General features: G+C 42.4%; 1 protein-coding gene across 1 annotated transcript; it reads left to right on the forward strand.

The window, feature by feature from the left end:
* Positions 1–8,938: 8,938 nt before the first annotated feature.
* Positions 8,939–23,668, forward strand: bcan (brevican; the record flags this gene model as incomplete). Its single annotated transcript, XM_079164464.1, has 15 exons — positions 8,939–8,958; positions 9,520–9,602; positions 10,535–10,927; positions 12,051–12,225; positions 12,982–13,109; positions 14,288–14,581; positions 14,967–15,941; positions 16,078–16,851; positions 17,072–17,272; positions 18,846–18,950; positions 19,050–19,208; positions 21,739–21,821; positions 21,941–22,085; positions 22,182–22,364; positions 23,565–23,668. The coding sequence occupies 15 exons, from the start codon at positions 8,939–8,941 to the stop codon at positions 23,666–23,668; spliced, it is 3,822 nt and encodes a 1,273-aa protein (XP_079020590.1).
* Positions 23,669–24,057: the final 389 nt, after the last annotated feature.

The following is a 24,057-nucleotide window of genomic DNA, read 5'->3' on the forward strand; positions in this document are numbered from 1 at the left end:
TTAGCCGTGTCCAGTGGGCATTGAAGAAGGAGAAGAATGTAGATTCATTCAATGTGACCAACATGCTCAATTCCATCCTCACTCTAACATTCATAGAGCTCATAGGTTCATTGTTTCGTAGCCCCTCGAATCAATATGTACAACGAGTAATTACCATCTAGTAGAAAACATCTGTTGATTTTTCTTTGGGAAGTCCAATGCACTTCCTCAAAGGTGCTCAATACGGAACAGATTGCCTCTGCAACATGTAGCCGGCGGCTAGGAGCCAGATACCAGTTGATAAAAACGGGACACATCTGGTTTTGAAGCCATTTTTCTTTTGCAACCAGTGAACAGGAAGTGACCACATCTGGACTGAGGAGGAGTGACGTAGAGACTTATACGTCTCTGGTAGAGACCTGTCAATCACCGTGTAGCCCCGCCCCTAAAGCATCCCCTGCTTTATGGTCTGTGTGACTCTAAATGGACCATCATTTACTAAATGAACATCATGCTGTATTGAAGAAGACTTGAAACTAGAGATTGAGACCATAAACTCATGTTTACAATGTTTACTGAGGTAATAAATCAAGAGAGAAGTAGAGTCATTTTCTCATAGACTTCTATACAACCAGAGGAGTCGTTAGTTTTGTTGCCTTAAATAAAAAACATAGTTATTTTAAGCCCAACCATGATGTTTTCCTCAGCCTAAGTGGGTTTGTTGCCTAAAACTAACTTCTTTTTTTTTAACGTAATGTCATCCCGGACAGTGATTTTTCTCCTCGTTGGGAACAATTGTCAAAAAGACTTGTTTGCTATATTAATTCCATACATATTGAATTTAAAAGACTTTCAAAGTTGTTTAAATTCGGACAGGGAATGAATCCCAATGCAGCTTCGTGTCTGTCTTGCTGAAATTATACATTAGCATCAGTTTGTTCGCTCCTCTGCCCCCTAGTGGCCATAAAAAGGTCAGATATTGCAGCTTTAATTGTGATTTATTATCACCTAAAATAGGGCAGTTCAAGGTCAATGCACAACACACCTCATTAAATCAAATCATAATAGTTTTGGGAACCACTTAGCTTTAACTGTACAAACAGAAACTCTATAAGCACCCTTCTTTTGTTCTTCACCCTCAGCAGGATTATGATTTTCCAGGCTGGAGGAGGAAGAGGAGGAGGAGGAGGAGGAGGAGGAGGAGGAGGAGGAGGAGGAGGAGGAGGAGGTGTTGGTCTTTTAACACTGCCTTCACCCCAGTTTCTCCTCTCTTCACCTCCTCTCCTCTCGGCGGTTTGGGTTGTCGGTCAAAGCCGACGTCGGTCTTTGTGACGCAGGAGGACTTTGAGTCTAAAAAACGGACACAAACCTCCGACGTGCACCTGTCCGGAGGCTCCGCGAGGACACGACCTACTGGATCCACACCGAGAGTTGAGCCTGATGAAGATGAAGTGAGTCCATTACATCTGTTCCACATTATTAGACAGGAAACATGACTGTTAAACGATACTTTCAGCTCTGTGCATTCAAGTGCTCTATTGAAAACACACAGGTCGCATTTCTGATCAACCGTTTACTCGTTTAACTCGTTAATGGTCCCAATATTATATATTATTATTATTATTATATTATATATAATCGTAAATCAAAAGAATGCGTGGTTGGGCTGCACATCCAGATATAAAATACAGCATCAGCTGCTGCAGAATCACTGTGTTTCCACAGACATGAGTATTAATATATCTGAGTTACAGTACTAATGTAAAAATAGGTAAAATCAACTTAAATTCAAAGTAAAAGTACAGAAGTTTCATCTATAAATTATACTTAAAGTACCAGAAGTGCTCATTATGCAGAAAGCCTTCTTTTAGAGTTTATCATGTTTATTATTATTAATGCATGAACATGTAAGCATTTGAATGTTGTCATTGGTCAAGGTGGAGCTATTTTTTATTGAGTTTGTATTATATAAAACTTGCACAGTAACTCGTATCTGTAGCTGTAAAATGAATATTTTAGATATATTTTAAATATATCTCTATGACATGTGTGGAACTTAAAAATGTGCATCAAAATGGAATAATCGAGTAAGTACAAGTACCTCAAAGTTGTTTTTAGGGACACTTAGTTTGGTTTAGTTCAGGCCAAATCAGGACATCATGAGACGTCTTGAATGTGTTTAAGAATATGTATCTCTCCATAGATTACCTCGTTTAAACTCACTATAAATGATTCTAAAACTAAAGCAGAAGATAAAACCTCTGAACACCCACACAGGTGCTTTCAATTATTCTGGCTGATTAGACTTCTCAGGTTGAAGGGAGCTTTTAATGGGAATTAATTCAGTCACAAAGCATCTACTGATAAAAAATTATAAAGGTGTTCAACAAAGCGAACAGTTTATTAAAGCCAACACAGTTCTGAAACATCTAATCAACCAGATCAACTGAAAAACACCCGTGTGAGAGTTCAGAGGCTTTATTGGAAAAAAAATGTACATTTTCATCTGAATTGATACAAAACCCAAAATGTTTTGTGTGCATCCGTAAATATAATGAATATACTGTATATATGTATATATATATATGTATATATATAGTATACAAACGATGATCCAGCTTTTGAGTAGTGGGGATGTTCGCTGTGTTACATCTTTCTATTTAGCCCGTTTAAGGCAGTGCACAGTATACAATAAAAAAGCTGATTATAGCTGTGATTTAGTGAGAGAGTCTGAACTCGTTTATTCGATTCATGAGTTCAGAAACAAGGCAGGTCACTCAGGACAAAAACAGAAATGAAGGCACAAGGCTGTTCATCTAAAAATCAATATTTCTTCTGGCTTCACGGAACTTTTATGAGTTTCTGCTCATTGTTCTTGTTCATTTTTATATTGTTTTCAGAGCAGGTATAGAAGCTCAGCAGCAGACAGACTCAGTCAGAGACTAGCTGGTGAACAAAGTGGAGCATTTGTCAGAGAAGACTGTAATTTCACCTCAGGAGGTGGTGGAGACCAAAAACGGAGATAAAAGAGAGAAAATATCAGATTTAGATTCATTATATGACACAAACACAAAGTCTGTTTGCTAACACGTTCACGATATCAGCTTAAAAGGTGATGACATATCAGTGGTGTGGCAAAAAAAATACATTTTAAATTAAAATCAGTTAAAATAGCTAAAATAGGAGCTGAGCGTCTATTCTCTGCTGCACGTTCTGCGTTTTGTTTCTGGTCGCTGAGAGTTTTCTTTGGGTAAATGTCTGCGCTCGTCACTTTTTACCCATCCGTCAGTCGGGCAGTGAAGGAAGGGTGGGACCACAAAGACGTGATCAGATGTGTTTTATTAAGAGTATGTTGTGGTATTATAGCTACGCTATTGTTTTTAGGATTATTTTGTTTACTGTGGACTTCATGTTGTCCTCATGTCTGAAGCACTGGACCAAACAAATATCCCCATGTTGGATAATAAAGATATTAAAGTCCTAAATCTGAACAACAAAATCTCATCAGCCTCATAGACCGGCAGGTCCGCTCTCTCTCTCCCTATACAGGCTTCATCCTGAGCAAGTACTCACATTTGTATTTCAGCGGACTGACTCTAAATGGACCATCATTTATTAAATGAACATCATGCTGTATTGAAGAAGACTTGAAACTAGAGATTGAGACCATAAACTCATGTTTACAATGTTTACTGAGGTAATAAATCAAGAGAGAAGTAGAGTCATTTTCTCATAGACTTCTATACAACCAGAGGAGTCGCCCCCTGGTGGACACTAGAGAGAATGCAGCTTTAACACACTTTAGCATCGGAGCACGTGTCCTGTTTGGTTCTGACTCGTTCTACCAGCTGACTGTCGGACTAAAGTTGTTAGAGAACACGAGGGATGTGCTCACTTCTCTTGGTTCATGTTACAACTCTGTAGGCCTGAATGTACTGAAGTTAGTTGTTTAAAGATCTTTCTGGAAAGACCAGACAAGAGACCTTTACAACAGTCCATCCTGCTGGAGATGAAGGGGTTATTTTCTAATTCTTGTTTGGACGTGAGACCTCAAGTTGCTGCTATTTGTTTGAGATGATAAAACCTTGTCGCGGCTGCTAAAGCTCAGTCTATTAAACTCAAGCTGAGCAGTGTCTTTGAGTCTTTGTCTCAGAATACAATGATTTCTGTCTTGTAGGAATGGGAAGAAAGGATGCAGTTCTTTAGGCCTCGTGTTTTAGTCTCAGTGACTGACGGTTCAGTTGGCTATGAGCAGGTTAACGCAGCTAACGAAGCGTCTCCTCAGTAGCATCAGTGAGTTTGTGACTCAAAATATAAAATGAGAGCAGACCAGAGTTTTGTTGTTTGCTGTTTTTTTTTTTTTTTTTTGTCACCCTGTCTGAGGTATAAGCCCTTAAAGCTCACCGCAATTATGCTTAGTCAGCTTTTGGCCTGCAGACTAAAACACACACACACACACACACACACACACACACACACACACACACACACACACACACACTTACACAGTTGTGTTTTACGTTAAAGGACCTTACATTGATTTACACACATTGAATTCTACACATTGTGTTAAAAATATTTGGATATATAAAACCAACGTCTCCCGACTCTGCAGACTTTGGAGAGAGGAGCATCAGTGAAGACGTGTCAGTAACTCTGAGGTTTAGTTACTCTTTAACCTAAACATAACCTTTATGTCTCCACCACAAGAGTAATACAGACTGACACACACACACACACACACACACACACACACACACACACACACACACACACACCAGAGCCTCGTGGCGTATGGCTTTTGCCACTTCTGTAATAGTTTTGCCGTGCGGCACTCGGAGTCAGCGGCTAACAGCTAACACGACGCGGCTGCTGCTGCTGCTGCTGCTGCTGCTGGAGGCCGACTCGTTTCATGACCTTAACGTCTCTCTCAGTCTCTTTCTTCTTCTTCTCTGCCACTCTTTTCTGTGAGAGGTCTCTCGGTTGCTTCCAGCCCTCCCCGGCTGCTCCTTGCTTCCTGTCAGATTGTGTCAGTCAGGATGGGGGGGGGTTAGGGTTGCCCCTGGAGACGGGCCCACCGAGTCACTGGAGGTGGCGTGATGAGGGAGCGGTGGCGTCGGGTCCATCCCGAGCGAGAAACCTGAAAGAGGCAAAGAGAGGCTGTGTTCGTCTTTGTGGTCTTTGTGTGGAACACGGAGTCTGGAGGGTTACGGGTCCCTCGGTTCCTCAGCGTTTATTGATTTCTTTATTTTTTTAATCTCAATTTGAATTTGCACATTAAATCTGAACCCTTTAAAAAATCCCTTATTGAAGCCATTCAGGTTTAGCGCTCAATATTTGTAAGTTATGACTAAAATATGGTATTGATTCTACAATAACATGATATAACTACAATAACGTGGATATATGTTGGGTATATAACAACAGCAATGAAGACAATGAAATGTAGTGAAATGACATTTGGTTCACTTTCCCACTTAAAGTCCCACATCTACTTTTATCTAAATAAAGCTGAGCCCTCCTCCTAAAAACATTACAACGTCTTTTTAAAGAAATATTACATGAATGTGCCTCGTCAGCTTCATCCACATAAATAAGTGATTAACCGAGCGAATGCAGATACACAGTATAGTCTTTGTGTTTGGAATGACTGAAGTCATTTACTAGAACTTGTTGTGTTCTTGCAGTCAAATAAATGCAATTTCTGTTGCTGCTAGATCGCCCTGTTGGCATGCGGGAGAGCAAACAGGCGTGTGGTCGCTGAGAAAATGTTGTTTTTTGACATCAAATATGGATTAATTAAGCAGAATATTTTGTTAGATAAAAACATGATGTGAATGTGAATCTACAGGAGCACCAGCCCTCCCATTAAACACACTGGGTGAAGCTACAAATGGGCCAAAACTCTCACGAAGCAGCTCTTTAAGAATGTAGCCCCCCCCCCCCCCCCCCCCCCCCTCTCCTCTCTCCCAGCCTCAAATGACCTTTCCTGGCAAACCGAGCGGTCAAACATCCTCTCTCTTGGCCTCCGCCGTCTTTTCCCTCAAGGTGAAGTCATTGACTATTCAGCCACTTGTGATGCCGGTCTTTGCACTTCTGATGTTGCCCGGGATGCGTCCCCCGGCCTGCAGGAAAACCCCCCCCCCACCTCCTCACGACTCCTAACGACTGAGCCAGACTGATAGCTGATCAGTTTGGAATGAAGGGATTGTTAGATTTGAATAGAGACGTCGGTGGAAGTTCGTCAGGATGTATAGAGAAAGTGAAACCATGACGGGAAGCTGAAACTACTAAAGTTACGTCATGCGGTAGCCAGCTCACTGGTGAACGAGGTGAAAAAAGTGATTTGTGTTCCAGCCTGTGAAATTAGGAGAGATCACAGTGAACAGAAGAAAAGCCTGCTCAGCAGAGCTTTGCTCCCAAATGAGATTACTCCAGAGAAGTTCTTAATAAAGGAAAATTGTTCTTATTCGATTTAGGATTTGTTCAGCTTTGGTTGGCTATTAGAAATACGTGAATGGATGTTTCATGCTAAAATACATCTTCTAGTTGACCTCGCTCCTTCGGTTTTTCTGAAAGATGCTAACTTCACTTCTTGTAGAAGAAAGAATCTGATGGATATCGACTGTAATCCGTCTGCTGCTCCGTTCGGTGAAACGATTTGAACGGCCAGCTTTGTCACGAGTGGCGTTTCTGTCTTCAAAGCTTTGCTTTTGGAGTGACGGAGACAGATTTAGGCTTTAAAAGCGCTGCTGAGTGATTAGTTATTAATCCTACTTTGATTAGAAATGTGTCTCTGCTGAGACCCACAAAACAAACTTTAATTTTCCTCCGTCACATCAGGTATTAATACTCCTTTCAGTCAAAGGGAAGTTTGACGTAGAGTAATTGTAATGCCTCTGCTCTCCTGAACTCTGCGTTTAGTTCTTCCAGGTGAACTGCTTGTGGATTCAGGTCTCGGCCCTTATTGCCGTGGAGTCGGTGAAGGTGTCGGAGGTCACCAGCTGTTTCCTGTTTGTTGGTTTGTTTGTGCCCGAAGGAGCTGATAAATGTTTCTGCAAAAACACAAACAATTGGAATCAGTTTTACTTACTGTACACTTTGTGCAGCTCGACTGTTTATTTATTTATTTTTCTCCTGCTGGAGCATCTGATCCTTTATTCACTTTCTGCTTCTGCCGCAGAAAAGCAGACATTCATTTTTCAACGCTGCTGCTGTTTAAATTTAAAGCTACTATGAGGAACTTTCATGTTGTGTTGATTCTGTCGCCCCCTGTGGACTAAAGTGGTAGTGTCTCTGAGCACCAGAGTCCCTTTAGAAAACCTCTCATGTTACTGCAGCAGGGTCCGACAGTCTGCTCCTCTCAGTCCTGGTTCTGGTTCTCCCGTTGCCTCCCTTCCCTCCAGCGGGTCCAGCAATACGTCCTGGGTCTCCAGCAGCGTGGTGTCGGTGTTGGAAGTGAAGCTAAATTCACGTTGCTATCAGCGGCCGCAATCCATTGTTTGTGAAGTCCTGTGTGTTCTGAACAATTCTAAACGACTAAATGAAGGCTGCTAACATGACACACAGGTAGAGAATTACAGTAACAGTCAGTAGCAAAGTGTTTGGAGTCAGAGATTCTTGGTGGCAGCATTTCAGTGACCATCAGCTTGTTAAAAATGCTCTTCTCACCTTCGATGTTTTGAGCTTTTTGGTGATACAAAGGCTTTCTGTTGTTGGATCAAAGTCTTTCTCAACACAGCCGGTCAGAGAAGAAGAGAAAACAACCTAGCAGGGAAAAAGAAAGATGTTAATTACAACACCACAAAGAGAAAAAACAGGATAGAAAAAAAGAAAAGTGAATATAGTGTGGGATAAAAGGAGCGGTAATAATGGTATAAATCTAGTTAGGTTGGAGGTTGGGCTTCGGTCCGACCCTCCGGGGAGTTTTTGAGGGAATCAGGATTCAGCTCACGTCCTGCAGCTCCTGAAGTCTGACTCACCACAGCTAGAAAAGCTCCAAGGACACACAGACGGTCTCTCTGTCCGTCTGCTCCTCTAAAAACTCTTATTTCATCGTGTTTCTATGCATTTAATAGTGAGGAGACAGTCGACTTGTTTCTGTCAAAACCTCAGCATGTACAACTGCAAGCCGTGGACTTGTACTTTATTTATTTACATGATTGTTGACTGAGCTCATTGACTGAGGTGCTGCTCATCTCTCGAAGAGTTCTGTTTTCACGTTAATAAAGTACAAAAAGCATCCAGCAGCAACAGTCAAAGAGCCGGACGACATGCTCGACCCATCAATTTCAACCTGCAAAGCCATTGATTCCTTTACAGGTTTCCCTTCACACTGTAATAAGTAAGAGTAATAATCTCTTAGATTTTCATTTAGATAAATGTTGAGTCATTCTCTCCTTCTGAATGAGATAAACCATAACTCAGTGACCGTACATTAGCAGTGTTAAGAACTGGATGTCTGTGGCCTTCCCATAAAGAAAATCCCAATCGGCTCAGTGAGTGACACTTGGGTCTGAAGCATCGTACCGGTGTCTTTTCTTTCCGGGCTCTGCTAGCGCTGTGAGTAAAAAGGTTTCTACGGCCGAACAAACAAAGAAAAGAGCGACGATGAAACTTCAAAAAGAATTCAAAAATCCAAAGAAAAAGAAACAAATATCGGCGTTTCAGAAGAAGGCAATCGAAAACCTCCAGAGATCTTCAGGTTTGTAAGTTAAACCTTTATTTAACCACAAGAGCCTCACTGATCTCTCATAAAGAGCAAAATCAGTGAGTTACAGACGACATAAGGTAACAAAAAACAAGACTCAAATCAGAATAAGAACAAAAATGCAATTAAAAAATCATTAATAATCATTTTGAAGACACCAAATAAAAGATTTCATCCTGTAAACGACCTGAACCCTAAAACAACCGTCGTCTGAAACGATCCTCGTGATGAACAGTCAGCGTGAACACGATGGATGACGTCATCATCCGGTCCGTCTTCCTGCAGACATTCTGCTGATTTCGGCTCACCGGCTTCAGGCGCAGTTTAAAATGTTTGATGAATGTCGGCCGCTTTGCCTTCTCTGATTGTGATGAACGGATCGGAGTGTAAAGTCAATATGTGTTTGTGTCTCTGCGGTCTTCTAAACTAAACTAATGAATCAATCTTTGTTTCAGCCAGCTGTTGTGGGAAGTTTGGTCTTTTAAGTATTTTAAATTCATTTGAAGAAAAAGATTTCTTTGAGATATTCCTAATTAGTTTGGAGTTAACGTAATAATTAAAATAAAACGCTGTAACATGACGATCAGTAACATGGGAGCAGTTTATAAATTGTGTTTGTTCTTCCAGTTAATTCATTTCGACACCAGTATTGTTCCAGCAGTTATTTTAATATATTTCTACCTAAATGAAATGATAGAAAAGTACCAAAGCTTCTGCTTGAGTTGACCTTTCGTTGGGTGAAATAAACTCAAGTATCAAATCAAGTATAAATGTGAGTGTTTGCTTTAATCGTCTGGTCCCCTCCCTCCTTCCTCGTCCTTCACCTGCAGACTGGATGTGTCTCTACCTGTGCTGCTGTGTGCCATCTGTCTCCTCGTCCTGCCGTCGTCCTCTACCCACCACCAGGAGTCAGGTACACCCCCCCCCCCCTCTACTGACATCCAACCCTCCATTAAATGACCAGATACATAACCTCTGACTTTAAGGGCGGCGGGGTGCCGTTTAATCATTTCCTGTCGGTCGTTGTTTTTGCTGACGCGCACACTCTGGAGGACGTTTCCAAGGATCGTCCCAACAGGAAACCAGACTGATACAGCTGTTTTCTGTTTTAAGTTATCCTGTATATATATATATATATACGTATATATATATATACAGTATATATGCCTATAGCTACACTGTGAGTAATCAATCTCCTCTGTCCAATAACATTTTTGATATTGTCTGATATTAAATGTCAAGCTTTGGCTCCAATGAGTGGATGCAGGTGAAGCCTGGATCTGGGTCTGTCCACGGTGGACCGGTCTCTGCTGGAGGATCTGGGTCTGTCCACGGTGGACCGGTCTCTGCTGGAGGATCTGGGTCTGTCCACGGTGGACCGGTCTCTGCTGGAGGATCTGGGTCTGTCCACGGTGGACCGGTCTCTGCTGGAGTCTGAGCTGAAGGAGGTTCTGGTGAACCTGCATGAGTTCATCTGGTTTCACCAGAATCCGACCTGGTGGCACCGATGACGAGCTTTAAGAATAACTCTATAGAAACAGACCATCTTCTCTCTGACGGTCTCGTTTACTGATGGAGGTCTGATAGAGGATCAGGACTAAACTGAGACTGGTTCATATAGAGGATCAGGACTAAACTGCGACTGGTTCATATAGAGGATCAGGACTAAACTGAGACTGGTTTCAGGACCAGTTAAAAGTTCCTCACAGTAACTTTGAGGAGCTTTATCAGGTTATACATACACAGCCAGGCTAGCTGTTCCCCCCTGCTTCCAGTCTTTATGCTAAGCTAGTCTCGCGGCTCCAGCTCTGTAACACACAGACATGAATGTTCGCCTCTCCTCAGATGATTCGAAGCTGCTCCAGGTGACCATCCCCAGCACCCCGCCCGTGGCCTCCGTGCTGGGCGGCTCTCTGACGTTGCCCTGCCTGGTGTCCCTGGCCCATCCGCCGCCGTCCCCCGCCACCAACGGCCGCCACGCCGCGCTGTCCCTCCCCCGGGTCAAATGGAGCGTGCTGACTCAGGGCCAAGAGGCGGAGATCCTGGTGGCCCGCGGCGACAGGGTGAGAGTCAGCGAGGCCTACAAGGACCGAGCCTCGCTGCTCAACTACGCCTCCTCCCCCGCCGACCTCACCCTGCGGCTGGAGGGCCTGAGGCAGAACGACACCGGCTTCTACCGCTGCGAGGTGCAGCAGGGCCTGGAGGACGCCGACGACGTGGCTCAGATCAAGGTCAAAGGTGAGGCAGATCTTTAATAAATCTAAAATATTGATGAAAAGGTAAAATATTTAAAAAGTAAAGGAAGTTGTACAATCAAATTAAAGCAAGCAGCACAAAATATATATATTTTTTTATTACGCCAAGCTTTATTTAAAAACAAAATAACAGGAACACCTGGATTCTGCGTCTACGTCTGTGGAGCTCATGAAGGTTTTTTGTTTTTAATGTTAAACAGAGTGGACGAAATAACAGCAACACCTTCTGTAAACCCATCATATGTTTTGTGTGTAAAATACCAAATCAGTACAGCTTTCAGATAGTAAAGAGTTGAGTATTTCCGTCTGAAATCTTACATGTATGTAAGTACAGTACTTGAGTAAATGTACTTTAATGTAATTTTCCACCACTGCGTATGTGAACTTCTCTTTAAACCCCTTTTTGTGACTCTCATTTCGAACTCATTGCATTTCAAATGCAAGGACCAGGGTCTAAACTAAGTTCTGGGGACATTTTGGGGGACATTCTACCCTAAAACAAAGCCCTTGTTGAAGGGTAGCACTTTCTGCTTCATTCCTAAAACAAGGAAGTACTCTAGTATCTATTTAGGAACATTTTATTATGAGGGTGGAGCATTTCTCTTTGACTTGATAACATTAAAAGTAAAAAGCTTTGTTCTCATCTTCCCAACTAATTTAAAAAAAAAGACAGAGACTAAAAACAACAGCTAAAAATAGTTTTTAGATGGAACAGGCGTGTTTACCCCTGCGACCATCAGCAGCCCTCATCAAAACAACAACTGGCTTCTAATTCCTAGAAAAGTTGTCCTGGGACTAAAATCACCAGGATCTTCTTGGTGGAAACGCGCCTCAGGTGACAGATAAAACCACCAAACTGCACGCGGCTCATAAGAGACAAATTAATTAATATACAAATGACATCTTATGTAGAAAACAGCAATGAAATGTCCTGATGTAGCACAATTATTGGTGCTTGTTGCTACTTAATTACGCAATCCTGTCCTATTTGAAATACTCACGTCAAGGTGGTTTATGGAAACCGGTGTAGCTGCATTCTGTATTTCTCGCTGCCTCTAATGCCTCTCTGCATGAATGATCACATAACACACTATTGCTTTTTACAGGGGTGGTGTTCCATTACCGCGATGCATCCAGCCGGTACGCCTTCACCTTTGAGCGAGCCAGAGAGGCCTGCGGGGAGATCGGGGCTGAGATTGCCACACCGGAGCAGCTCCTGGCCGCCTACCACAGCGGATACGAGCAGTGTGATGCAGGCTGGCTCTCAGACAGCTCAGTGAGGTGAGCGCCTGACGGAAATGTTGGCGTTCAAGCACTCTTCATGTGAACAGAAACATTTCTCCCCACTTGCACACTCACTCATAGAAGAGGTCAAACCAGGCAGCAACCTCCACCGAATAAGTGAAGCCAAAGCTTCGTGTGTTAAAGCTGCATTCTCTCTAGTGTCCACCAGGGGGCGACTCCTCTGGTTGTATAGAAGTCTATGAGAAAATGACTCTACTTCTCTCTTGATTTATTACCTCAGTAAACATTGTAAACATGAGTTTATGGTCTCAATCTCTAGTTTCAAGTCTTCTTCAATACAGCATGATGTTCATTTAGTACATGATGGTCCATTTAGAGTCAAACAGACCAAAGTTCGGCAGTTATCCGTGTTTTTGTCTTACAACTTCAACCCTTTCACAGTTTGTTTTCACTTCATGAAAGTTTATTGTAACATTTTGGTCGCCTATATATGTCTTATTTGCACCCTCTTGTGTCACTTCTGGTTGCAATAAGTAAGTAAGTAAGTAAAATGTATATAAAACAAGATGGCGACAGCTAAATACCAAAATTGCAATGGACAAAAACAAAAATGGCATCGGCCAAAATGCCAAACTCGAGGCTTCAAACCGTCAAACCAATGGGTGATGTCACGGTGTCTACGTCGCCAACTTCTATATACAGATATGGCTTCAACAAGTGTGATGTTTGAGGCGTTTCCATCATTGAAGAAAAAAGAAGTGCCTCTGTGCTTTGTGACATTGTCTTACACAGATATCCAATCCAGATGCCTAGAGAGCGTTGTTTTGGTGGCATGGACGGATTGCCGGGCGTGAGGAACTACGGACTGTTAGAGCCCGATGAGCTGTATGACGTCTACTGCTACGTGGAGAACATCAACGGTAAGTAGACCAAAAGTATTTTAAATTAACCTTAAATTAATAATTAATCTTTCTTTCTTTCTTTTGTAAATTTGCATCCTCGTCAGTTAAGAAAACATTTTGAGTAGCAGTTTAAATTACTGGAATTGATACAAGCAACATGAGTGCTGAGACGCCCAGATTTTAAACTATTCCCAGTATTACCAAGTGATACGGTCAAAAGTATGAGGACACCCCTTTTTTGGGCCTTTTTTTTCCTGGTTTGGAAGCCTTACTTTCCATAAAGGGGAATCTTAATGCAACAATATATAAAGATAACTTGTACACAAAGCCAGCTTCATAAAGAAACATGTTTTGTTACAACCCAGAATCCCAGGACGAGAACGGACGCAACATAAGTATAATGAAGCCTTTTATTTTATTAAGAGGTGATCAGGGGTTTAAAAACTTACAGCAGTTTACAACAAACTGAGATCTGAAGCAAGCAACAAAGAAAAGAAGGGCAGCGGGTGGATTAAACAAAACAGCTTCTTAAAAGTGTATGTATTTAGCAACTACGTGGCTAAGTAAAAAAAACCTTGAGCTGTGGTATGATGTAGTTACGTCGTTATGGTTGTTCTGTCATGTTTTTACTTTCTGAAATACTTTATAATTCGTTGTTTAGTGTCTCTTTGTAATTGTTACGCATCTCTCTGTGGTTTAGTGTCTCTTTGAGGTTGTTTTTTATCCTTTTCATTGTCGATGTGAGTCTGTCTCTCTTTGCAGCTGTTTTGCATCTCTGTAGTTGTTTTGGTCTCTTTGTAGTCATTTAGTGTCTCTTTGTAGTTGTTTTATGTTTCTCTGTGATCATTTTGAGTCTCTTCCTGGTTGGCGTCTCCTTGAGTGACATTTTGTAGTTGAAGGTCAGGGGGTCGGTCCCCTGAGCCTGTGACCATCCATGGTTACGTTATTATTTGAACACAAACCACGATGTTTTTTTCCAACCTTAACTAAGTAGTTTTGTTACCATAACCTAACAAATCTTTTCACAACGTTAACCATGTGGCATACGAGGCTGATATGAAATGTATTATTGTCTCAGAAACGACCTTCAACGTATCCCGTTGTTTAGGGAAACGTACAATGCAAACGTTTTTTTTTCTGGCGACAGGGTTGCAAGAGATCATCAGAACTTGACACCTGTCTCTCCTTGTGTGAAGGTGAGGTGTTCCATGGCTCCGCCCCCCAGCGCTTCACCTTCTGGGAGGCCAAGGCCTACTGTCTGAGTCACGGGGCCGAGCTGGTCACCACAGCTCAGCTGTACGCGGCCTGGAATGACGGACTGAACCTCTGCAGTCCCGGCTGGCTGGCGGACGGGAGCGTCCGCTACCCCATCGTCACCCCCAGGGAGCGCTGTGGAGGCGGTGAACCCGGCGTCAGAACCGTCTATCGCTTCAGCAACCAGACGGGCTTCCCCGAGATTCACACTCGACACGACGTCTACTGCTTCAGAAGTAAGAGAACAGTCTTGTATTTGATTTGATTTTTGAGTGTCCTGGCTTATTTTGTGCATTCTAAGACCTCAAAAGGGGGTCACAGGATGAATCCCAGGGGTCTCGAGATGGTTCCTTTATCATGGTTCAAAGATGGTTAAATTGTTCCGACATTGTAGCAATTGCTATTTGGTAAAATTGAGGTTGACGTTTTCATTGTACAGTTACGGTATCATTGCCTCTGAATCAGTTTGGCTCCAACTATACAATATAAATATACTACAATCAGTCTCCATATTGTGGAAGGTGCCCACTTGTTCATTCTAATGGAGGTCACAGATGTTATTTCTTCTTTCTAACCTGTATATTAACTTTCTTGCTCTCGTACTTCTGCTCTTTATTCCAGGCGATAATGGCGCTTACACAGAATCTCCTCAGGATTTTCTTGCCACTGAGCCAGAGGACATTGGCCAGGACATTGTTTTCTTCACTAATCCTGCAGAGGAGGAGGAGTTCATTCTGAGCGAGGCGGCCACAAAGGAGGGCGACGAGGTCCAACATGCCCAGACGGCCAATCCTGTAAAGCGGGGACCCGTGGAGGCTCAGCCCCCAACATTGAGTTATGACAAGGAACCACTGTTGACGACAGACCTTCATCAGACTGTCACTCCTCCGTCTGAGCGTCAGGAGCATGTGTCCACCGTGGAGGACACCTGGGAGGTCATAGAGAAGGCCATCATCCCAGAGTCCTATCAGCCTGCTCCTGAAGAAAACCCAGATCATGAAGAGTCTCACGCACTTCCAACAAGTTCTCCAAAGGCCGATGACGTAGGAACAGTTGATGAAGACTCCACTTCACCCACGACCGATGCAACATCACCAGAGAGCGAAGAGCCCTCAGAGCATCATATTTCTGTGACTGAAAGCCCGGCTACACCAGCTGTTAACGCAACATCTGGAACTGATGCTAATGATCTCCTCAGCAGCTCTCCAGAGGTTCCTCAGGAGGGCGAGCTTCCTGTCTCACAAGAGGACCACACTCCGGATGTCCACCTGGAACTCGCCTCTGAAGCGGAGCTCGTCTACTCGAGCACCTCTTACGGTGTTTCGGGGCAGCCAGAAGAAGCCAGCGCTGGTTCTGTTGAGGAGATGTCAGCGGTGACAACATCAACCCACGACGAGGAGGAAACGGACATTCACGCCACCACCACCACCTCGCTGCCGTCTTTTGAAAACAGCACGCCAGAGAACCATCCAACAGAAGAGGAGTCTGGAGAGGAAAGTGTAAATCCTCTTCTAGATGAGGACAACTCTGTGTCTCCAAGTTTGGCTGGTATGGAAACCACTGCCACCTCTGAGGTGGTCCCCCCCTCTGATTCAGGTGAATATTAAACGTAGGATGTTCTGGGTTCCTCCATTGCTAGTGGCCCTGTGAGGATATCATTTTGACCAAGTACTTTTACTTGTAACAGAGTATTTCGACACTGTACATTTACGACGATCCTGTTTCTTGGCAGGTTACGATCCCACCCCAGAGCTCCCAGGTGTAACCGCGGAGCCGTCCATCCCAGTCGGTCACGGTGACGAGGACTCCAGCGGCACTTCAGAGGAGACAGCAACAGATGATCCAACCGACCGGAGTGGACACATCCATCCTGCAGAAACCCCCACGGCAGAGTGCATCACAGTCACAGGTGACTCCGGTGTGAGCGCTCCGGTCCTGAGCACCGATCCGGTCACTTTGTCGACATCAACCGTATCTGTTACCCTGTCACCGACTTCTGCGGACGTCGAAGCCGGCTCCCCGGAGATTATAACCTTCTTACCCGAAAGCAACACTTCATCTGGGGCCGAACCTCTGGAGGACATCCAGGACAAGCTTGAACAGGAAGTATTAGGAGAAGGTCCAGAGGTATTCCTCAGCACAACCCAAAGTATCACAGACAGCGATCCGGTGGGGGTGGAGCAAGATGGCGGAGAAGAATCAGGTGATTCATCAGGAGAGAGCCCAGAGGTGAAACCAGAACTGTTGTCAACAAATTCAACTCTCTCAACGGACCACACTGACGGCGAGGATGCCACTGATACACCATCAGATGTAAAAATCACACTGATCCCTCATCTGACCCTCACGCCCGACTGGGAACCAGAGCCTTCTTCCTCCACACCGCAGGAGTCTCGGTCTGATCTGGAATACAGCGCCGAGCCTCCTGTCGCTGAGGAATCCGATGACTCTAAGGAGCGAGAGGTCGTGACTCAGATCACCACGAGCAACGTATCCTCACACACCGGTTCGTTTGATATCTTACAAAAAAGATTTCAGCTCGTTACGCGAATACAGTCTTTTCAAAATAAACTTCCGTCTCTACAGGAAACAACTTAGGCTAGGTTTAAATATAACCAATATGAACTTAAGATAACCACATACTACTGCTTTTAATGTCTAAAAAGCCCCTCAAGTTGAGCTTGTTTGCATTTAGAAATAACCCTGATGATAAACTGTGTCAACAGAACACGGATCAGAGGGAGGTGAGGGGGAGACCAGCACAGATTCAGTTAAAATGTGCACGTGGCGTCCGGATGAGGAGGACACCGCCGGTCCGACTCTCACCGCCGACGGCAGCGATGTGACCGCGTACCCGGAGTATCCTGCCATGGCTGCCTCCAGGCCGGCTGCCAGAGTTTCTGCTGCAAAACCAGGAGCCATTACAGGTACTGGTGCTCCATAAGAGAGGTAGCAAGAGAAGCAACAGCTGGTGTGTGGGCAAGTAACGGTGTTAGAGAGTGTCTGTCTCTGGAAATGCCCAATCAGGAGGGAGATTTACTGTATGCTGCCATTTGACACCTCAAGCTGACTCAGCACAGCGGAGGGATTAGCTTCCTATTGTTCATGAACTCTCAGAGAACACTGATCACAATAGGCTTCTCCTCGATGTGTTTTATTTAGATTTGTTTGAAAAATAGAACTAATTCTATTCTTCAAAGTTCAAAAAGACAAAACATCTGAAATTGCTTCAAATTAAAAAAAAATTTCAAAATTTTATTTTTTTCATTTGAACATTCAGTTTGTAGGGATGACAACAAAAACTACTTAAAGTCATTGTACTTCTCAAGATATCACCAATATGTTTTTTTTTAAACATTATCTTACAAACACACACACACACACACACTCACACACTACTGTTAACATTCAGTTTATTTATTTTGCAATACAAATGTTATATTTCATCCCTTTCTGCACCGTTTTATGTCTCACGTCGGCCTTTTCTCATAAACATATTTAATGAGCATCGTTGGAGCTTAATATCTAAAACGTGTGTTCCCAACATCTGCTGCTCTGTTATTCTTGAGACATTAGAGAAGTTGAAACTCGACATCCAATAACTGAACAGCGGGTTCCTGGTAGCTGATGTAACAGCTCTCTCTGCTGGTGACCGCATGTAAAGCACTGTTATAAATCAGGCAGAAGATGACGTATAGATGAACTTTATTGATCCGACATTTGGGGATTCAATCGTTACAGCAGCTCAGTAGTCAAAGCAGCAAGATAGATGCAAATAAAAATGAGGTAGGATTAAAACTATATATTATACCTCTGTGGATTCATGGGAGTGCAGGACACATGCAGTTAAGAGTAAAACACCATCAAGTCTGATGAAAAAACGTGTTTGTTGGTAAATGATAGTTAATATGGAATATAGCGACACGATTAATGAAGAATACGACCAATATCTTTTATACACAAGATAAGATAAGTGAAGATAGAACTTCATTAATCCTGAAGGAGACTCTTGTGCCAGAGTTTCATTGAAGATTACAACAGAAGGAAAACAATAGAATACAAACACATATGAACAATAGAATAACAAATAGTATCTGTAAATACATATTAAGACACCATAGCTAAATAGAACACTATAGCAATAATAGTAAAGTAAATAAATAAAGTAAAAAATTCAACTAAAATTAAATACACGAGTAAAACTATAAAGTGTTTAAGAAGTGATACTAATAATATTAATTTGAGCATGATATTGAGAGAGATGATGTAGAAAGTTATGTTGCACATGAAATTAAAATGTAATACTGCACGAAGTTGAAACAAGTAATATTTCATGTGATTATGGTTGTTATTGATCTTCACTGTACCAAAAAACACATTGAATGAAATCGATCACATTAAATGTTAGTTTGTCCCTCTCGAGACAGTTTTCTTCTGGAGTGACTTTATTTGAAGAGAATGTCTGAGACATTAATGGAGCTCTTCTCCTCACGGCTGCAGACTCCTGCCTGGAGAACCCGTGTTTGAACGGAGGCACGTGTGTCGACGGGGAACCGGCGCGATGCTTCTGCTTGAGCGGATACGGAGGAGACTCGTGCCAGACAGGTTCGGAGTCGGCTGTTTGATAAAAACCACATCTGTGATCTTCCCAGAGAGACCTTCCTGCTGACTCTCCTCTGTCTCCATCCCCCCCCCCCCCTTCAGACCTGGAGGTGTGCGAGTCCGGCTGGGACAAGTTTCAGGGCTTTTGTTATCATCACTTCGTGAAGAGGCAGAGCTGGGAGGCGGCGGAGCAGCACTGCCGCCTGTGTGGAGGACATCTGCTGTCTGTGATGACGCCCGAGGAGCAGGACCACGTCAACGGTAAGGACCCCGAGGAACACCGGCCACCCTGACCAACGCTGGAGTCATCTGGAGGCACAGAGGAGGAGGAGGAGGAGGATTAATATAGAGATAAAATATATTAAAATATATAATAATAATAATAACAATAACTGTAAAAACCCTGAGGAACACCGGCCACCCTGACCAATGCTGGAGTCATCTGGAGGCACAGAGGAGGAGGATGAGGAGGATTAATATAGAGATAAAATATATTAAAATATATAATAATAATCATAACAATAACTGTAAAAACCCCGAGGAACACCGGCCACCCTGACCAATGCTGGAGTCATCTGGAGGCACAGAGGAGGAGGATGAGGAGGATTAATATAGAGATAAAATATATTAAAATATATAATAATAATCATAACAATAACTGTAAAAACCCCGAGGAACACCGGCCACCCTGACCAATGCTGGAGTCATCTGGAGGCACAGAGGAGGAGGATGAGGATGATGAATAATATAGTGATAAAATATATAAAAATATATGATTATAATAATAATAATAACTGTAAAAACCCTGAGGAACACCGGCCACTCTGACCAACGCTGGAGTCAGTAATAACAACAGTAATAATGATAATCATTATTATGATACATTTAATTATTATAATAATAGTAATAATAATGATGATGGTAACAATGATGATCATTCAAATGATACAAAATTATATAATAATAATAATAATAATAATAATAGTAATATTGATGATGAGAATAATTATCATTATAATGATAAAAACATTATCTGATAATATTAATAATAATAATAATAATGGTGATGATGATGATAATACTATTACTAAATAATAATAATAATAAACATGATAATGATAATAATAGTAATAATAATGATATTAATACAAATTATGATAATTACAGTAATAATAATAATAATATGTTCAACACCTTTTGAATCAATATGTGAAGACAATAATTTGTATCTTGTCAAAGTGTCAAACCTTCCTCTGACGTTGATAAATATAAAATATTAATAATTAATAATGAAGATGAACAGAAACAATGGACTGAACTTGGACGCCGTCTATGATTCACACTGTTTTATACTGTCAAATGTAAAGTCATGGCAAAATGCTTCATAATAATATTTGAAAATAACCTTTAAAATATAATACAAACCACATGAAAGGGTGTGAGAGGTGAATCTGGTTGTTTGAGGCGTCCTTTCGACAGTAACAGACGTATTTCTTGCAGCAGATATCTAACTAGTGATCTTTAATTCTTCCACTTCAGACTCTTGAACAAACCTTTTCCTCTCAGAAGTGTCCAACGAGACAAAACATCGACCTTTCATCTCGTCCCTTTTATTCAACCCGGTTTTATTTTACCTATAAAAGGTCGGTGTTTTGAAGTCGGTGTTTTGTCTGGAAGCCAGGCGGTGAGATAGTTATCTGATGTTATCTGACGTTATCTGACGTTATCTGACATTCCTCCAGTGGTTGCTTTTCACTGTGCGGGGCAGTTAGACCAAAACACACACAATGATAACATTCATCATTCAACATTTACCACATTAAAAGGTCAATAAATCATCTTTCTTTGACGTTCTTTATTTTCACATCAATTGACTTCTTAACTAAATGCACAATGATTGACTCGAGGCCTGTATATGACAAATAAATCTGATATGTTACTGCAAATTATTATTATTATTATTATTATTATTATTATTAGCTGCAACTGCATTTCAGTTGTAAATGCTTTGGTCTCATTTGAAAGTGATGAAACAACATTAAACTCATCATTCAATAACACGCAGTGGGTTCTACAAGAACACATATTTATTTTAATTTAGTTATGTAGTTATTGAAATAATAATAATAATAATCATGTCTCACTTATCTTTTTATTTCTCACACACCTGCACATTCCTCTGATTACACTTATGCATTAATAAATATATACGACACACTTTCATCCTTGCACACAAAACGACCGCTGACAAAAACAACAAAGAATCGGTGTAATATTTAAATCATAACGTCTTGTGTTCGTGTTAATGTCCGTCTCTTTAGTTAAACCTTTGTTACTTGCACTTTAAAGCATTATGTAAAGGTTTATTAAATGCTATATAACACATTATAATGCAGTTGCTCTCAGCTAGAAGGACTTTTGAAAGTGTTTATAAAAGAAGAGGCTTTGATGAAGACATATAAATATATATATATATATATATATATATATATATATATATATATATATATATATATATGTGTGTTTTTTTCATGTATTATCTGTTAAACAAATACATGAATAAACATATCACTTCCAACTACATTATCATGTGTTCTAAATGTTTATATGCATCTTATGAAAGTTGAATAGTGGGACTTATCTCTATGTTATTTATTGCTTTTGTGAAGCACTTTGTGGCGTCTGATGTATAAATGTGCTGTAAATATGAATTTTACGTTCTTTCTTCCTACTGTATCTGCCTTATATAGTGTACACAGCTATAATGCAGTGACCGCTCTTTTATTTTTAGACAAATACAGAGAATATCAGTGGATTGGACTGAACGACAGAACCATCGAGGGAGACTTCCGCTGGTCTGACGGGAACCCTCTGGTGAGTTTAACGGAGAATATCAAACAATGTAAAGTCATCAATCACAGGAGACAATCATTTCCTCTGGTCGTTTCAGCCGTGTATGTCAGGTTATCACGTCACTCTCTCTCTCCGTAAAGCTCTACGAGAACTGGTACCGAGGTCAGCCGGACAGCTACTTCCTGTCGGGCGAGGACTGTGCGGTGATGGTGTGGCACGACGACGGCCACTGGAGCGACGTGCCGTGTAACTACCACCTGTCCTACACCTGCAAGAAGGGCGCCTGTGAGTTCCTTTTAAAGGTCTTATTTTTTATTTTGTATCTCCCCTGGTGGTAACGATGTAAGAAGCAAAGTTCTCTCTTTATTTTCTATCTGACAGCGTCCTGTAGCGAGCCGCCCAAGGTTCCCAAAGCTAAGGTGTTCGGGAAGAAGCGGCTGCGTTACGAGACCAACACCGCGGTGCGGTACTTCTGTGAGGGGGGTTATGTTCAGAAAAGGAATCCTGTAATCAAGTGTCTGCCCGGCGGCCAATGGGAAGAGCCTCTGATCACCTGCATCCCCAGTGAGTGCATAGAAGTTTAGTTAAAGTTAGGGAACTAACTTAGAGTTAGGTTTAGGTGAGAACATGTTTAAAAGTAAAGGCTTTAGTTTTAGTTAAAGCGACTACGAGGAACTTTAATTTAGTCTCTTTAGAAAACCTCTAATTTTACTGCAGCAGGGTCTGACAGTCGGCCCTCTTAGTCCTGGTTCCCCCGTGCCTCCCTTCCCTCCAACGGGTCCAGCAATACGTCCTGGGTCTCCAGCAGCGTGGCGTCGGTGTTGACTCCCAGAGAGGAGAAGCTCTGCTCCTGGAGGAGGAGGAGGAGGAGGAGGAGGAGGAGGAGGAGGAGGAGGAGGAGGAGACGCTGCTGCTGCTGCCGTGAGCTGAGCTCTCCTCCTCCCTCCGGAGCTCCGGATCTGGGTCTGTCCACGGTGGGCCGGTCTCTGCTGGAGGATCTGGGTCTGTCCACGGTGGGCCGGTCTCTGCTGGAGGATCTGGGTCTGTCCACGGTGGGCCGGTCTCTGCTGGAGGATCTGGGTCTGTCCACGGTGGACCGGTCTCTGCTGGAGGATCTGGGTCTGTCCACGGTGGACCGGTCTCTGCTGGAGTCTGAGCTGAAGGAGACCAGAATCCGACCCGGTGGCTCCGATGACGAGCATCAAGAATAACTCTATAGAAACAGACCATCTTCTCTCTGATGGTCTCTTTACTGATGGAGGTCTGATAGAGGATCAGGACTAAACTGAGACTGGTTCATATAGAGGATCAGGACTAAACTGAGACTGGTTCATATAGAGGATCAGGACTAAACTGAGACTGGTTCACAACCTTGAAACTTATAAAAATAAAAACATCAACAGAAATACTTTTTCTCAAAAGTAAAACTTTTGTAATTGAACGCTGGTCGTCAGACATCATCTGTCCAAAGTCTTCTCATTTCCTTTTGCCCCGATTATTTTAAAGGGAAATGCCTCAGATTCTACACACAAGTCTGTTTACAGATGTTGCAGAGTATTACTCTATTACTCTCGGTCGGGTCTCAAGAAGTTTGAAAATGAGAAAATAATCCGTAGGTGTGGAGTTAAAACTATCAAAACATGTCCAAGCATTTGGTGGTTGAGTTGCATTGTGGGTAATGTAGGCCCCTAAATTTGGAATAGAACGAAAAAGGACGATATCTCTGATAATCCTTTTACTTCTTCATTTGTCTCCCACCTGCAGCCCGTTGGATGGACGGAGACTCGGTCACCTCGCTTCCTCACCAGCAGGAGGAGGTGACGCAGAAAGCAGCTCCGCTCTTCTGGGACATTGCGTGGAATGTCTGAAGCCAACCTGCCTTTTAGAAAATAACAATAATAATAATAATAATAATATATTCCACCTTGTCTTTGCCCTCTGTTCTTGTGTCTCAAGAGACTTTCCATCTGTAGAAATCTAATCTTTATTATTTATGTCACTTCAAGGCCACAGAAAATCTGGAAAACTCTCTGTACTCAAAGTTTTTATTCTTTGCTTTATGAAGAGATCAGAGAGGATCCTCCAAAGTGTTCAAAACACTCAACAGACACTCAACCGACTGCGCTTTGATTCTACATCCGTCCTTCTTACCTCCGGCCAGTTTGCAAGATCCTCTCTGATCTTTTGACTTTCACACAGAAGGGGGCGCAGTGGACTCTAATATCTTCACAGAGTATCTATCTCCTGTACTACTGTC

Source organism: Pholis gunnellus, assembly GCF_910591455.1.
Source record: "Pholis gunnellus genome assembly, chromosome: 8".
Classification (NCBI taxonomy): Eukaryota; Metazoa; Chordata; class Actinopteri; order Perciformes; family Pholidae; genus Pholis; species Pholis gunnellus.